The 15805-nt window shown below is 33.9% G+C and overlaps 1 protein-coding gene across 3 annotated transcripts in view; it reads left to right on the top strand.

Annotated features, from left to right (window-relative positions):
- The window catches only part of DOCK7 (dedicator of cytokinesis 7), a 204838-nt gene that overhangs the window by 184629 nt on the left and 4404 nt on the right, over positions 1 to 15805 (top strand). For 2 of the 3 annotated variants that reach the window (XM_024740388.1, XM_024740391.1), the window contains 6 exons: positions 4286 to 4411; positions 5984 to 6073; positions 6187 to 6423; positions 6778 to 6921; positions 8112 to 8218; positions 14633 to 14800. In XM_024740388.1, coding sequence (XP_024596156.1) covers positions 4286 to 4411; positions 5984 to 6073; positions 6187 to 6423; positions 6778 to 6921; positions 8112 to 8218; positions 14633 to 14800 — 872 coding nt within the window. Of the gene's footprint in view, positions 1 to 4276; positions 4412 to 5983; positions 6074 to 6186; positions 6424 to 6777; positions 6922 to 8111; positions 8219 to 14632; positions 14801 to 15805 lie in introns of all 3 variants that reach the window. The other variant, XM_024740390.1, reaches the window with a different exon arrangement.

The raw sequence follows: 15805 nt of genomic DNA, 5'->3' as shown, positions 1-15805 counted from the left end.
TACATAGAATATGGGGATTAAATAGCTTAATTAAGAGCTTGGACTCAGGTGTCAGATATATTGGGATTTAACTCTCAGCTCTGCCGCTGACTAGCAGTGTGACCTTGGGCAAGTTACTTTTCCTCATATATAAAAAGAGGGTAAAAAAAATGGTATCTCGTAGTCGTGGTAAGAATTGACATAACTCATGTAAAGTGGATAACCAGTGTCTAGCACATAGTAAGTACTTTAAAAATGTTGGAGATTATTATTTTTATTGTTGTTATATCATCGTCATCATTATTATCATTACTGTTACTTGAAATCTTAACACAATTTAGCTGTGAAATCTAAGAGGTGTTATGTTCCCTGATCGAGATCTGTGATTAAATAAACTGATAAAAGTATATGTTCTTTAAGAAGAATAAATCTAATAGAAGAGAAGGAGATTACCACTGTGTGAAATACTGGTATGCCTATCTGGCAACCAGTTAACTTGAAGGAGGTGTTACCAAGTCCAAGCTCTCTCTGCTTGCCACACAACAGGCCAGTAAATCGGGAGACGAGGTGTTGAGGTAAGGAATAGCGACTTTATTTGGAAAGCTGGCAGACGGAGAAGATGGTGGACCTGTGTCCCCAAAAACCATCTTATCAGGGTCTGGATGCCAGTTTTTTTTATAGAACAGAGATGGGGAGGAGGTGATGAAGTAAAGTGAAAAGGCCATTAGTTTTGCAGAATATCTCCTGGCTTAGCCAGCATCAGGGAGGGCATGTGTTAATTTCTTCTTTTCTGCCGCCGTTCACAGGTGGGCAGGGTCAGATTGTCTCCCTGTGAACTGAACAGAGGCACTTCAGTTTAACATTCATGCAGAGGGTCAGGGTTCCTTGAGGCAGGCCATTATGTATGATTATAATAACAAGAGCAACAAAAAGCAAAGGTTAAAGTAAAAGATCCAACATGGAGTCAGAAGCATAATGGAAAGCTGTGGGTGAAGATGAAAGAAGTTTTAGAAGTGATGTCATTGTGGAAATATACAACTAGCCCAACTGAATGTTTCCTGCTAAATAAAGATAAAACTAGAAAAGACTTAAGATAATTTGTCATAAGCAATTTCACCCACTAGAGACATGGATAGATGCGTAGATGGATTTCCTTGTCTGGGGCATAGTTTCATCAAATACAAGACGGTGGACCCAGTAAGTAGAACTGCTAAGGAAGAATACATTGGAGTGTGGGAATGATGGGAAGTTCAGAAAGAATTCATGACATTAAAGGAAGGTAATGCTAGGAAAATATAGGCTAGATTGTAGGAAAGTGTACTTTTTTTTAATTCAAAGGAAAAATGGGTATCATCCTGTGGTCCAAAACTCTGAAGAGGAAATAAGATGAAGTGATGTTTTTCTTGAAGGTACAGCTATATGATTAGTCTTTCATGAACATGATCGAGTCAATGGTTTTACACTAGAGAATTCTTTGTAAGTTGAAAATAAATTTAATCACTGTTCCCTCCCCCACGTCACTACACACACATTCATTTTCAATTCCAGTAACTCCTCTCTGATCTTATCTCTGCTGATCTTCTTCCTTTTGCACACTCTGCTTCAGCCACTCTGGCCACCTTCCTATTCTTCAAACACATGAGGTAGTCTCCTGTCCTAGGACCTTTGCACTGGCTCTTTCCTCTGCCTGGAATGCACTTCCCCCAGAAGATCCACATGAATAACTCTCACACCTCCTTCACATCTTTGCTCAGATGTCACCTTTTTGTGACACCTGCCCTGACCACTCTGTTTTGTTCACTGATTTATCACCAATGTCTAGAACAGTTTGCTGACACATAGTAGGCATTCAGTAAATATATGAATGGATGAATGGTTTCCCTCACATACATTCTGTTTAATGACTTTTTTTCCTTTCCTTCCCTCCCATATCCACTTAGCCATTCTTTAAGTTGTAGAATCCTGCCTGTGTGTCACCTCTTTTGTGACCTGGCTCTAACAAGATTTATCTTTCCTTTCTCAATACACTTTTTATTATAGCATATAACCCTTTGTATTGTAATTATTTGAATACATTTTTTACTCTCTTGGGGAGGTCTTATTTATTTTTATTTTCCTATTCCTGAGGATGAACAGTGGCTAACTCATTATAAGCACTCAATAATTTTTTTTCCTGAACTGAATGTCAGTATGAGAAAGTAAATAAAAAGGGTTTAAAATGGCTGCTCAGTAACTAGTTCAGTTTTAAGTTGCATTAATAAAATTTAAGTCGACATCCTGGGAGGCAGTGAGCCCACTGATCTCTACACTGATCAGATCACATCAGCAATATTGTGTTTATTTTTGGGATACCACACTTTAAAAGGTGGCATTGAAAAACTAATAAAATGAAAACAGCATAGTAATTCCTATCATATGAAGATGATTGAGAACTGGAAAGTCTAAGGGAAACAAGTTCTGATAGCAGTCTTCAAATATTTAAAAGATCATAATATTGAAGATTTAGAATAGGGTTTAAAATTGGAACACTCTGAGGGGGATACAGCCAGAATAACAAATTTTAATATTTGTGATTTTAAAAAAATAAATATGTACATTTATGGCATTTTTGGAAAAAAACAATCGGCATTTTTGGAAAAAAACAATCACAAATTGTTAATTTTCTCAAATGCCTTTTTTATTTTCCAGGTGGTGGGGTCTTCATTTCTTGATTATATCAGAATTTGCTATTATTATATTGTTCCATTGGCTTATTGATGGTTTATAATAAAAATTTTGATTGAATACATTTCAATCAAATTCAATGAATACATTGAATCTCTAGAGAGATTTCATTTGCTGTAGAAATCAGTTAATATTTATGTCTGTTAAATTTTGAAGCGACTGAAAAAAATTTTTTTTATTAGCAACCTCAAGTTTCTTTAGCTCAAAGACATTTTTATTTAAAACTGTATTTCTTCTGGACAAAAATGTGGCGATATGGGGGCTTCCCTGGTGGCGCAGTGGTTGAGAATCCGCCTGCCGATGCAGGGGACAGGGGTTCGTGCCCCGGTCCGGGAAGATCCCACATGCCACGGAGCGGCTGGGCCTGTGAGCCATGGCCGCTGAGCCTGCGCGTCCGGAGCCTGTGTTCCGCTGCGGGAGAGGCCGCGACAGTGAGAGGCCCGCGTACCGCAAAAAAAAAAAAATGTGGAGATATTTTTAGTCACTGTATTTTTTTTATTATTATTATAAGGCTGGAAAATTGAGGATCAGAATTTTCCATTTTGCTTCATTATCTGTTTCATTTGTAACTTATTTTACATACCCTTTTGCCTTTGCAATAAGAAGTCAGTATAGGAAAAATAAGTATCAGACTTACTAGGCTTAAAGAGAATTCAGAGGTATATAAACACTCACGTATGGCTGTGTATATAGGCGCTACCCCAAAATCCTTCTGAAACATCTTTGTATCTAAATTGTAAGAATTGCATAGAAAGCTTCCAAGTATTTTGTCTTTATTGAGGGAATTTGTTTTCAAATGTGCTGTGTAAGAGTTCAGGTGACCTTAGTGTACATTGTACTTGGGATGAATGTGTGGTTAATGTATGCAGTGGGTGGTTTGGGGACTTTAGAAAACCAACTCTTCTCAAATTTTTTTTCTTTTTATCTTTCATTTATACATTTTTTCCTTTCTATTCCATTTTTAGTTACTCTTCCACATATCAATATTTTTATCAGCAGAGGGATACTAATTGTAAATATTTTGCTTCAGTGCTTCTGGATGGTCGTGACATTTACTGACTGTCTGCTCTGTGCCAGGTGCTATACTTGGCTCCTAACTTTTACGATCTCATTTAATATATGTAAAGAGATAATATAAAGGCTAATGGAAACTAAAAATATTATTGTTGTTTTTAAATTTAACTTTAGTATGCTCTAATTTCAGGAAAATTAGCATAGTTTGTTTTATACCAAGCAACTTTTCTTGCAATAAGGAAAATGAGTTAATTTATCTCAATTGTATGGACATAAAAAAAAAAATAGACCTATGTGAGGACATCACTTGGTACAGTCCCTGAAAAACATATGCCATATATGATTTGGTAAAAGCCCTAATTGCACAATGTTATTTGTTAGAAATAATGAAAAAAAGAAAGATTACTTTGTTTTACTTTCATTTGAAAAATAATAAAATACTGTAGTTTTGAATTAAAACTTTTGCAATGTGTTGAGAATTTTGTACCATAGCAATCTAAACAAAATGTGTAAAACAAAAAGACTTTGTATTAAAGTTTCTTTATTTTCCTACACCTAGGATGGTAAGCGGATGTTTGGCACCTATTTTCGTGTTGGTTTTTATGGAACCAAGTTCGGGGATTTGGATGAACAGGAATTTGTTTACAAGGAGCCTGCGATAACCAAACTTGCAGAGATATCTCACAGATTGGAGGTGAATGCTGTGGCGGTTCACAAAATGTCATCTTTAATTTGTATTTTCTGTGGTGAATAGACTTTCAGATCCAGATCTAATCATTTAATAAGCCAGATCCTGCCAAATAAACTACTCCTTTAGAATTAGGATTTTTGATAGGTGCAGTAATAGTCTTTTGAATTTTTCAAATCTTTTATGGCAACAGTAAAATAATATTATTAACTTGATTTTTTTGAGGGTCTATTTTCACACATATTTTAGAAATCCTATATCTTTCAGAATTACTGTGATTTGTGGAGAAATGTATAGTATTATCCACATTTTGAAAAAGGTATAAGGTATTAATAAGCATGGAACTAGAATTAGAACCCCAAGGTATTTCTGACCCAAGTGCATTATCTTTTTGGCATAACTGATACCCAGTGAGATAATCTTTAGAACTTAAAAGCTTGAAATTATACTTTAAAAACACTGCTTAGAATCCCTTAACCTTTATGCAGCTACTTAATTTTCACAATAAATACTTAATTTTAATGTTTATGAAACTAACCAATCTTTTCTGCTATAGTTATCCTTTCCAACTTTTCTCTGTTCTTGGTTCTCCAAGTGTGGTCCATGGACAGAATCTTTACTGACATCACCTGGGAGATTGTTTGAAATGCAGAATCTCAGACCTTACCCCAGACCATCTGAATCAAAATCTGCATTTTAACAAGATCCCCAGATTATTTGTATAGACATAAGAGTTTGAGAAGTAGTGCTCTAGGCTAGTTTTTATTCTCAGCTGATGTTAATTTCTCAATGTTGTATTCTTATTGGTGATTTCACAGGGCTCAACTTCCATAAATTGGTTTAAGCTGGACTTTTTGTTTTTCAAGAGCCTATTAAGTAAGTCTTGGGAAATATTGAGACAGTATTTCCCAAACTTACTCAGTCATAAAAATTATCTTAGAGGGAGGAGTGGCTGTTCTCCTTTGAGGATTGAGATTTAGTTTTTCCTTTTGAATAGCTCCATCCCTTGCCCATGCTGCTACTCAGTGTCATACGGAAAAGTCAGTACATTCTTGACCCAGGGTTACCTTTTCAAAATCTGAAATTTTACAAAACTTCAACAAGTCAATGCTTTTATTTGAACATTCTGGAACATTACATTAATAATTCAGAAAAATGAATGGTTGCTCATTGACTGCAAGAAATTAGGCTACATCAAGCTCAATAAAAGTTAATATCCTATACATCAAGTATAATGAATTTCTTTTGTCTCTGCTTTCTATTCCCTTTTTGGTTTTTTTTGAGGACCTCTTGTGGAATCCTGTATTTTCAGTGGTGAATTTTTTTTTTTTTGTATTTTGTGTTATTTAAAATGAGTAAATGGGAATAATATCAAATAAGTATGGACTAAGGCCATGCTAATTTGATAGACTAAATTTAACTTTTGTGAATGCAAATAATTATTATTTTGTAATTATTGACATGGTTGTACAAGAACTTACTAAATGGCCTGATTTTGCTCAGGAGTCTCCCTCAGAGACCTCCTCTGTTTTCTACTACTGTTAACTTCATGTGAAAGATTTCTTTTTCTTATTTTAGGGATTTTATGGAGAAAGATTTGGAGAGGATGTGGTTGAAGTAATCAAGGATTCTAATCCTGTAGACAAGTGTAAATTAGATCCTAACAAGGTATGGTTGATTAGACTGTAATGACACATAGGTATATCCTTGAGACTGATTTTTTTTGGGAAGGACTGAATGATGATTTCACAGTGAAAATGAAGAACTTTTTCCTTTCCCAGGCATATATTCAGATTACCTACGTGGAGCCATACTTTGACACATATGAGATGAAGGACAGAATCACATATTTTGACAAAAATTATAATCTTCGTCGTTTCATGTACTGTACACCCTTCACTTTAGATGGTCGTGCCCATGGGGAACTTCATGAACAATTCAAACGGAAGACCATTCTGACTACTTCTCATGCCTTTCCTTATATTAAGACAAGGGTTAATGTCACTCACAAAGAGGAGGTAGGTCTCCGAATAGGGAAATAGAATTAGTGGAGCAAATACATTGGAGTCATGTGAAAACAATGTGGATATAGCATTGTGTATCATTCCTCACGTGGTAACATACTAGAACTTTACCCATTTTTAAGTCATTAATTTTCAGCTTCTTTTCTAAGTCCCTAATTCACCCTTCGCTTATGCTTTAAAAGGTTGATTTTTTAATTTTTTATTTAGTGATCCAAATTTTGGAATTTTATTATTAGATAATAGTTTACAATTGGTCACCACTTTTTTCTTATTTTAATTGATTGTGTATAAAGCTCACTAAATATTTTTCAATCAATACACTGACCTAATAGATGTTATTTGACCCAGATCATCTTAACACCAATTGAAGTTGCTATTGAAGACATGCAGAAAAAAACGCAGGAGTTGGCATTTGCCACGCATCAGGATCCAGCAGACCCCAAAATGCTTCAGATGGTACTCCAGGGATCTGTAGGCACAACAGTGAATCAGGTTGGAGCATTTGCTAATACTGTGCGATTTAAGTTATAAATGGAATTTTGAATGATTTCATTATTATATTTTACAGAGATCACAAATAAGTGTCAAAGCAAGTGAAAATATGTTAGAAGTAGTTGCAAAAGTTAAACTGAAAAACAAAATTTTTAGTATAATCTCAGTTATTAAAAAATTTTCACACCTGCCTTTTATACTGCCTGTTTTTCTAACTATCTGTTCTGAAACATTCTATTAAGAAGGGATAGATTTCACTCAAAATGGCCTTTCCTTTAAAAGCTTGTACTGAAAGAATGTGATCTAAAAAGAAGGGCTCATTTTCAGAGCTACATGTTACACGCATGTATGTGTATCTACTCTCTTAGATACTCCCTGATGTTATGTTCTCCAGGTCTCCTTCACAGTGAGCTGAGAATAGTAAATAAGTAATGTGAAATCATTTTGAAAATTTGAATAATGTACGTACACAAGATACTGTTGTTTTGTCATATGCAGATTAGAAGCCATCCCCATTATCTCCTTGTAATGGGTTCATTCAGCTTCTTTTGCTGATGATTAGTGAGTAGTCCAAGGTAAGGGAAAATCCAAAAAAGCTTCAAGTAAGATCTCATGTAATATATCTTACCTTTTTTTTGGTTAAAGAAATGAAGCCAAGAAATGCCCTACCAAAACTGAAATGAAGATTTTAAGACCTTTACCTCCTAAAAGTATACGTGATTTGGAGGTTTTACTTCCAAATGACATAACTTACAAAAGATCACCTTTAATTTGCAGTATTAGGAACACATTGGGAATGCTGAGGGAAGCTGTTTTAGTAAAATCAAGTGTCTAATAATCAGTGGACTCACAACTGATTGTCACTAGCCTGACAACTTTTATATCTAGAATAAATTAAAGAATATAAAAAATATAAGGCAGAATACATTAATGAATACAAGAGTCAGTCCTTTAGCTCCTACTCCTTTTCTTTGAAAAATGAACTAATAAGTTAATTGCTGTGGGCAAGAATATAGATTTGACATTAGGAAAAACTAAAAATGTATTGCCAGAATCCATCTCTGAAAAGTTTTAATATAGGCATAGACATATATGTATCAAGCTTAGTGCTAAGAAAAATGGTTTTGGCAAATTCTATCTCTGTGAATATATAAAAAACAAAAACACACTTTTATTTTCTTATTTTACAGGGGCCTTTGGAAGTTGCCCAGGTTTTCCTGTCTGAAATACCCAGTGACCCAAAGCTCTTCAGACATCATAATAAACTGCGACTCTGCTTCAAAGATTTTACTAAAAGGTATTCAAGGTTTCCTACATAAAGATATTCAAATTGAGACTGTCCAATACAGTTTGATGTGAGAGTCTTCAGGGACTATTGAAAAGAGAAACTATAGGAAAATGGTTCACAATGAGAGGTTGTCTGTGTATAACTTACTATGCCTTATGTATGTATATCCCTGCCCCCCAATACTGTGTATAATGCCATGTTTTAAATTTTAAAGATTAGAAAAGCCTAGACTCAGGAAATTTTTTCAACTTGAACCTATTATTAGTTTAACATTTAACTTGAAAGCTGTTATTTATTGTGAACATTGAATGTGAGAGTTTCTGTTTCCTTTCCCTCAGAAAATATACAAGCAGCAAACTTGGAAGCAAAAAATTTACGTTCACGTCTTATCCTTATCATTTTATGTCTCTTTTCCAGGTCACTTAATCATTATGATCCTCAGTTTTCTAATGTATGAAGTAAGGATAATAATATTTACCTCATACAGGGAGGTTGTGCAAATTAGGTGAAATAATCCATGGTGTCAGGGTCCCCAGGAACACCCCCAGTTTTGATGATTTGCTAGGAGGACTCACAGGACTCAGCATGTAGTTGTAGACCTGGTTATGATTTTTTACAGTAAAAGAGTGCAAAGTAAGATCAGCAAAGGGAAAAGGCACAGGGGGTGAAGTCTAGAGGAAACCAGGTATAGGCTTCAAAGGGTCCTCTCCCAGTGCAGCCACATAGGAGGTGCTAATTGTTCCAGCAAAGAGTTGTGGCAGCATATGTGAAATGTTGTTTACCGGGGAAGGTCAGTAGAGACTCAAGTGCCAACCAGTATTTTTATTGGAGGCTGGTCATGTAAGCACCTTTTCCCTGACAGGTACCAAAATTCCAGACTCCCAAAAGGAAAGCAGGTGTTTAGCAGAAACTATAGTGTTTGTATAAATAGTTCAGGCACAGTGAGCCACTCTTATCTTCTGGGTATGATAGGAACCCTTCCCAAATCCAAATTCCCAGACAGTAACCAAGGGCCAGCCTTGCAAATAGGACCTAAGGATAGCAGGCTCAGGCCTGCTGTTAACTCTTTTCTTCACAAATAATACTTGGCATGTAATAAATAGGTATTCAGTAAATACTAAATTTTGAAACAATAGGGGAAAATAGTCATCAACTTGATACTGATTCCTGCTTTACTAACACTATGAGCACAAAAGAGGGAATGATAATTTACTTGATGATGTCAGGGAAGATTTCACACAGGAATTAACATTATATATGGACCCTGAAGGATGAATATTAGTTTTTCAGGCAGAAAAGAGGGAGAAGGGTATACTAAAAACAAACAAACAAAAAACCCAGCATGAGCAAAGTTCAGAATCTGTTCTGAGAAAGATGAATAGCTTAGTGAAGCTGGAACTGTGCAATCTATGAAAACAAGTAGTCAAACACTGGGAAAGTAGGTTGGAATTAGATTGTAAGGGCCTTGTGTACCATTAAGTAAATGACTTGTCACTTAACAAAGCAGCATCAGAACCATAGTCAGAATCCAGTCTTTGACTCCCTATTATGGTTTCTCTTATCAAATTATGAACTATGGTTTCCCTTATCAAATCATTCATTGAAAGGGTTTATTGGGGTAGACAGAATTTTACTTTATTATATCAGTTTTGTCATCAGGAAAATATGAGGCATGCTAACTTGTTCAAGTCTCTTGAGACAGTATTTTCCTTATTCTCACTGCAATAGCTGTCATGAATTTCTGTCAGTTTCTCCTGCGTGAACATGGTAAATGTCTTTTAAAAACTTCAGATAGCTTCATTGGAAGTCTGGGATTTTATAATCTGATTATTGAGCTAGACAACCTTATAGGTTTGGTTATAGGAAACATAGCTCCTAATGTATGGTATAGATGAGCTGCCACAGTAAAAGAAAGAAAGCTGCTTTGTACTTGTAGAATTGACTAACTTCTATTGGGACTGACATATACACACTACTGTATATAAAACAGATAACTAATGAGGACCTACTCTATAGCACAAAGAACTCTACTCAATACTCTGTAATGGCCTATATGGGAAAAGAATCTAAAAAAGAGTTGATATATGTATATGAATAACTGATTCCCTTTGCTGTACACCTGAAACTAACACAGCATTGTAAATCAACTATACTCCAATAAAAATTTTTAAAAAATTGATTTCTAACATTAATTTTATTATTTGGGAGGTTTCACATAAGAACCAAAATATCCCTGCTGTGCTTGTGAGCCAGACGATCTTGAAACAATACATACTTCTTTAGGTCATAGACATTTAATAATAGATGCTTATTTTCTTGCTATTATTTTGGAATTTTTACCATGACTACGATTCTAAAACAAATGTCCTCCTCTTTGTGTATATTTAGTATAGGGTAATGAAGTCCTATAGTCTGCAGGTCTCCTTAAGGGTTACCACAGAGAAGGTTTTCTCCTTTTAAGTTACAAAAAGGAAAAAAACAAAACAAACTACATGATATAAACCTTACAAGTCATAGCCAATACTGCCTTTTTAATTTTTGTGTGTATATATTTTTATGCCAATATGCATATATATTTTACCATAGTTCAGTTATAATATACATATTATCTTAAATTCTTGTTTTTCAATTAAAGTTAAAACTGTTATTCTAATAGTTATATTATCTCATCAAATGTCTGAATTTATGTTGAATTTAAGTGTGGTATAGTTAACAAATGTATCATTTTTCTTTTGTTGAGTTAAAATATTAAGCATGAGATGACTGAGCCAAAGTACATAAACATTTTTATTGGCCCCTCATATGTAGTCTATTCCAAAAAGGTTCTAAATATTAACAGTGCCAAGAATGCAAGTGTACTAGTCACAGTACCCCTTACTTTAAGTAATGCCATTTAAATAGGGTGTCTCTTGTTAATCAGTTTAAATGGTACTTCAGTTTGCATTCTTTTATTCCTAAAAACAATAAACACTTTTTCTTGTATTTACTCTTTATATTTTGGGGCTTATCATTTAAAACTTGTTTTCATTAAATCTTGAGTAGATTCAAAATAGTATTTATAGCACTTGCTATTAAAGAATAGGGAGAAAGAAGTCATGTACCTGCCACCCAGCTTTTAAGAAATAGAGCATTATCATTGCTTTGAGATCCCTCCTCACATGCCCTTTTCTGATATTATCACCCTCCCTTCCTTCAGAGGTAACCACTACATGAATTTCATATTTGTCATTTTCCTTATTGTTTTCATAGTTTTATCATAAATGAATATATCCCTATTACACTATTTAGTTTTGCATGTTTTTTTAACTTTATATAAATGGAGTGTACATATTCTTCTGTGACTTGCTATTTTTAATGTTTGTGAGATATTGCTGTAATAAATGTTGCTTTATTTATTTTATATGTTTCATTGAATGGATGTGCCATGATTTATTCATTCTTCTGTGGATGGATATCTTGGCTGTCTCCTGGTTTTTGGTTTTTGTTGTTTTTTAGTTACAAAGAATACTATTCAAATATTTCTTTACCTACTTCTGGAGGTACAAGAGATAGCCTAGGGCTTATATACCTAAGAGTAGTGTTGTTGGTTCATAGGTTCTACTTCAACCAGATAGTGTCACATCTTTTTCCAAAGTGTGAAGCCAGATTTACATTCTCACCGGTAGTGTTTGAGAGAGTTCTTATTGCTATGTAACCTCACCAATATTTGATATTGTCTGACAGTTTCTTACCAATCTTGTGGGTGTGAAATGATTATGTGATTATGGATTAAATTTGCATTTCCCTGATTACCAGTGAGGTTGGACATCTTGTCATGTGCAAGATGTAAAGTTATATGTTCAAGTTATTTTTTTTTGTTTTTTTTGCCATTTCCTATTGGATTCTTTTCCTTACGGATTTCTAAGAGTATTTACATATTCTTGGATATGTAATGCTTTATCATTTGTAAATATCATAGACACCTTCTCTGAATTTGGGGCTTGGCACCTTTTTTTTAATAAACAGAAGTTGTTAACTTTAATATAGTTAAATAATTCAGTCTTTTCTGTTATGACTATTGCTTCTTGTGTCTTAAGAAATTTTTTACCTGACGTCAGAGTAACATTCTATGTTGACTTCTAAAAAGTCAATATAATGGTATCTCTAAAATTCAATATAGCCTAAACAAAAGGGCAGGAAGGCAAAAAAGGCCTTTTTACTTTTTAAAAATATCTGCTTAAATTTGATTTTTGTATATGGTTCAAGGAAGGGATCAGTTTGATTTTCGTCTGTACTGGTAACTGAATATGATGTAAGATAGGGGTCAGATTTCTGTTCCCATATGGATGTGCAGTTGACCCAGCACCACTTATTTCAAAGATTACCCTTTCTCCACTGCTTTGCACTATTACACATCAAGTGCTCACTTTGTGTGCATCTGTTTCTAGGATCTTTGTTTTCTTCCACTGTTTACTTATCTCTTCTTGAACTAATATTATGGTGTTTTAATTACTGCAGCTTTATAATAAACTTCCATATCTGATAGAGCAGTTCCTCTCATTTTGTTCAAGGACTACTTTTGGCCCTTTTCCTTTTGATATAAATTTCAAATTTTAGAATCAATATATCTCTCCCTCTACCCCACCCCAAATAATAACCTGAATCTGAATCTATAGATCAACTGGAAGAGAATTGACTCTTCCAGTCCATGAATACGGTATACTTCTCCGTTTACTTAGATCTTCTGAATGTTTTTTTTTTTTAATTTTTTTGTAGAGGCCTTATGTATCTTTTGACTTATTCTTTGGTATTTAATATTTTTATACTTTTGTTAATGGTATCTTTTAAAATTATATTTTCTGTTTGCTGGCATACAGAAATGTAGTTGAATTTTATATGCTTTACATGAGAATACTGCCAAATTCACTTGTTTATTCTAATAATTTGTCTGTAGAATCTCTTTCTTACAGTAATGTTTAGGACCTCCATTACTGTGTTGAATGGGGATAGTGATAGAGGGCATCATTTTCTTGTTTCTGATCTAAAAGAAATTTTTTCGGCATTGAGTATAATGTTTTCTTCATGTTTTTGTAGATATTTTTAATTAGGTGAAAGAAGTTCCTACCTGTTTGTAGTTATGCTAAAAGTTTATCATGACAAATTTTTAAATTTTATCAGGTGGGTTGTATGTGGGGAGTAGGGATGTAATATGGTGTTAGAACAGTTTCATAGTATTTTGTTTGGGAGTTTTGCAACTGTTTTCATGGGTGAGATTGAATTACAAGTATTTTCTTATAGCCCCCATTAGGTTTTGGTATCCCAACCTTGAAAAATGAGTTTGAAACTCTTCTCAGGAATAGTTTTTTTTCCCCCTTGTACCCTGGAATAGTTTTTTATATACTCTGGAATAGTTGTGTTACAAAGGGATTATCTGTCCTTAGAATGTTTAGTAGAATTTGCATGTTTATGTTTTCTTTGTGGGTAGATTTGTGATTTGACTGATTTGATGGTTTTAGGATTATTCATATTTTTGTTTAATAAATTTTATTCATATTTTTTGCTTAATGTTTTTGGTAATTGATCTAGAAAAGTAGAATTTCATATTTATTTGCATTAAATTGTACATAATATCCTCTGTGCCTTTATAAACTTATGCTATATTTGACTTTATGTCCCGTTTTTTATTTCTAGAAGAGGATACTTGGCCTTTTCTCATTTATTCTTGCCAGAGCTTAGTCTATTTTTTTAGATTTTTCTGACAACCAACTTTTGCATTTTTGAGTATAGAGCTATCATACTTTAAAATTTTATTCCCTTCCTTATACTTTGAGTTTATTCTGTTCTTTTTAAGTTGCTTGTTAGCTCTTCAGTTTTAGTCTTCTTTCCTTAATATAAGCATTTAAGGCTATATGTTTTCCTCTGAGTATCACTCTAGCTGCATTCTACAAGTATTGATATGTATACTTTTTTAAAAACACGCTTTTTCCATTTATCTATTGGAGTCCAGATATTTTTTCTTAAATATCTGAATAAGTTGGATAAAAGATATTATCAGATCTATTCAGTTGTTAAGAAACATTTATTTGAATAAAGGCAAACCACTGTACGAGATGCCATTGTTGCTACATAAATGAGTACGGTTACATCCCTTAAAGAACTTTTAGTCTAGTGGTGATATGTGGGGGAAAAAAGGGTGTCAGATTTAATATTAAAGTATATATAATTTTCAATTGTGAAAACTGGAAGCGGATGTTAGATTTTAAAGAAACTCTGTTGATCATCTGTTCCCTGCTTTAAACCTAATTGCAAGAGAGGATGTTTTACATACAACGGAAAACCTCAATGTCCTAGTCATGGTGAATATATATATATATATATATATATATATGCATGCCCTAAAAGTATGCCAGAAGAACTCTTTTGATAACACACTGTTTTTCCTAGGTGTGAGGATGCCTTAAGAAAAAATAAGAGCTTAATTGGGCCAGATCAAAAGGAGTATCAAAGGGAACTGGAGAGAAACTATCATCGCCTTAAAGAGGCCCTACAGCCTCTGATAAACAGAAAGATCCCTCAGTTATACAAGGCAGTATTACCTGTTACCTGCCACAGGTATGCTTGTTTTTTCTATTACTTTGGATATCTTCAGAAAAATGAAATCTGCTTTAACTATTTAAAAGTGAATTTATTTAACTTTTATTAAATGGTTTCAAATATTGTCTTCTGAAACCTAACAAGTTCAACTTATGTAAGCCTTTCATCATCTATACCTGAATCAGCCTATAAGATAAAAGTCAGTTCTTTCCGTAATAAAGAGAATAATAAAGTTGTTTTAAGAACTCATACAAACCAGGAAACCACACATAAGTCTGGCCTCCTAGAACTGTTCCTTTTAATGTCCTGTCACACTTTCTGGTATTTCTATGAGAGAATTTGCTAGAATATACGTGAAGCCAGGTATTCATTTCCCTTATCCCTGACAGTAAATAGTATAGAGTATGTTCTTCTAGATTTGTATTAAAACATAACACCACTGAGTATCAAGACGACTTCACTATTTTTCTTCACTTTCTAATTGTGACAAATAAAATTAGAAGTGGAAGCAACCTGGAATTTTCTACAACTGACCATAATTCTACTTGAGCAGATAATTTAATCTTAGATTTCTCCTCTGTAAAATAATACCTTGAAGAGGTTGTTGTGGAAATTAAATGGCATGTGAAGTTCCAAGGACAGTGCTTATCCTTTTAACCCCTGAATTCCAGACAGGGCATGTTAACTGCTAAAAGTAAACTGCCTTCTTTGCATTTTGAAATCCAAATGTACATACATCTATTGAATTGTTGTGGCACCAATATTTTACCACCCTTTTCTTTGAATTATTGTGGCAGTGAAGCTATTAAATTTTACTTACCTGATCAATTAATATTTGGAAGGTCCTTGAAGTTGCTTATATAAATGGAATGTAAATGCAAAGTATAATATACTACAGAAGAAAGTTTAACTGGCTATTTGATCAAATGAGAATATTCCCTGTTCTTCAGTGATCTAATATTTGTGTACTTCTAGGCCTCTGAAAATGTATACCAAGTGCCTGCTGTATGTCTTGTCCCCTAC

This window comes from Neophocaena asiaeorientalis, unplaced genomic scaffold (assembly GCF_003031525.2).
Source record: "Neophocaena asiaeorientalis asiaeorientalis breed wild unplaced genomic scaffold, Neophocaena_asiaeorientalis_V1.1 scaffold581, whole genome shotgun sequence".
Lineage (NCBI taxonomy): Eukaryota > Metazoa > Chordata > Mammalia > Artiodactyla > Phocoenidae > Neophocaena > Neophocaena asiaeorientalis.
Note: the sequence above shows the minus strand (reverse complement) of the source record. Positions and strands in the feature narration are given on the sequence as shown.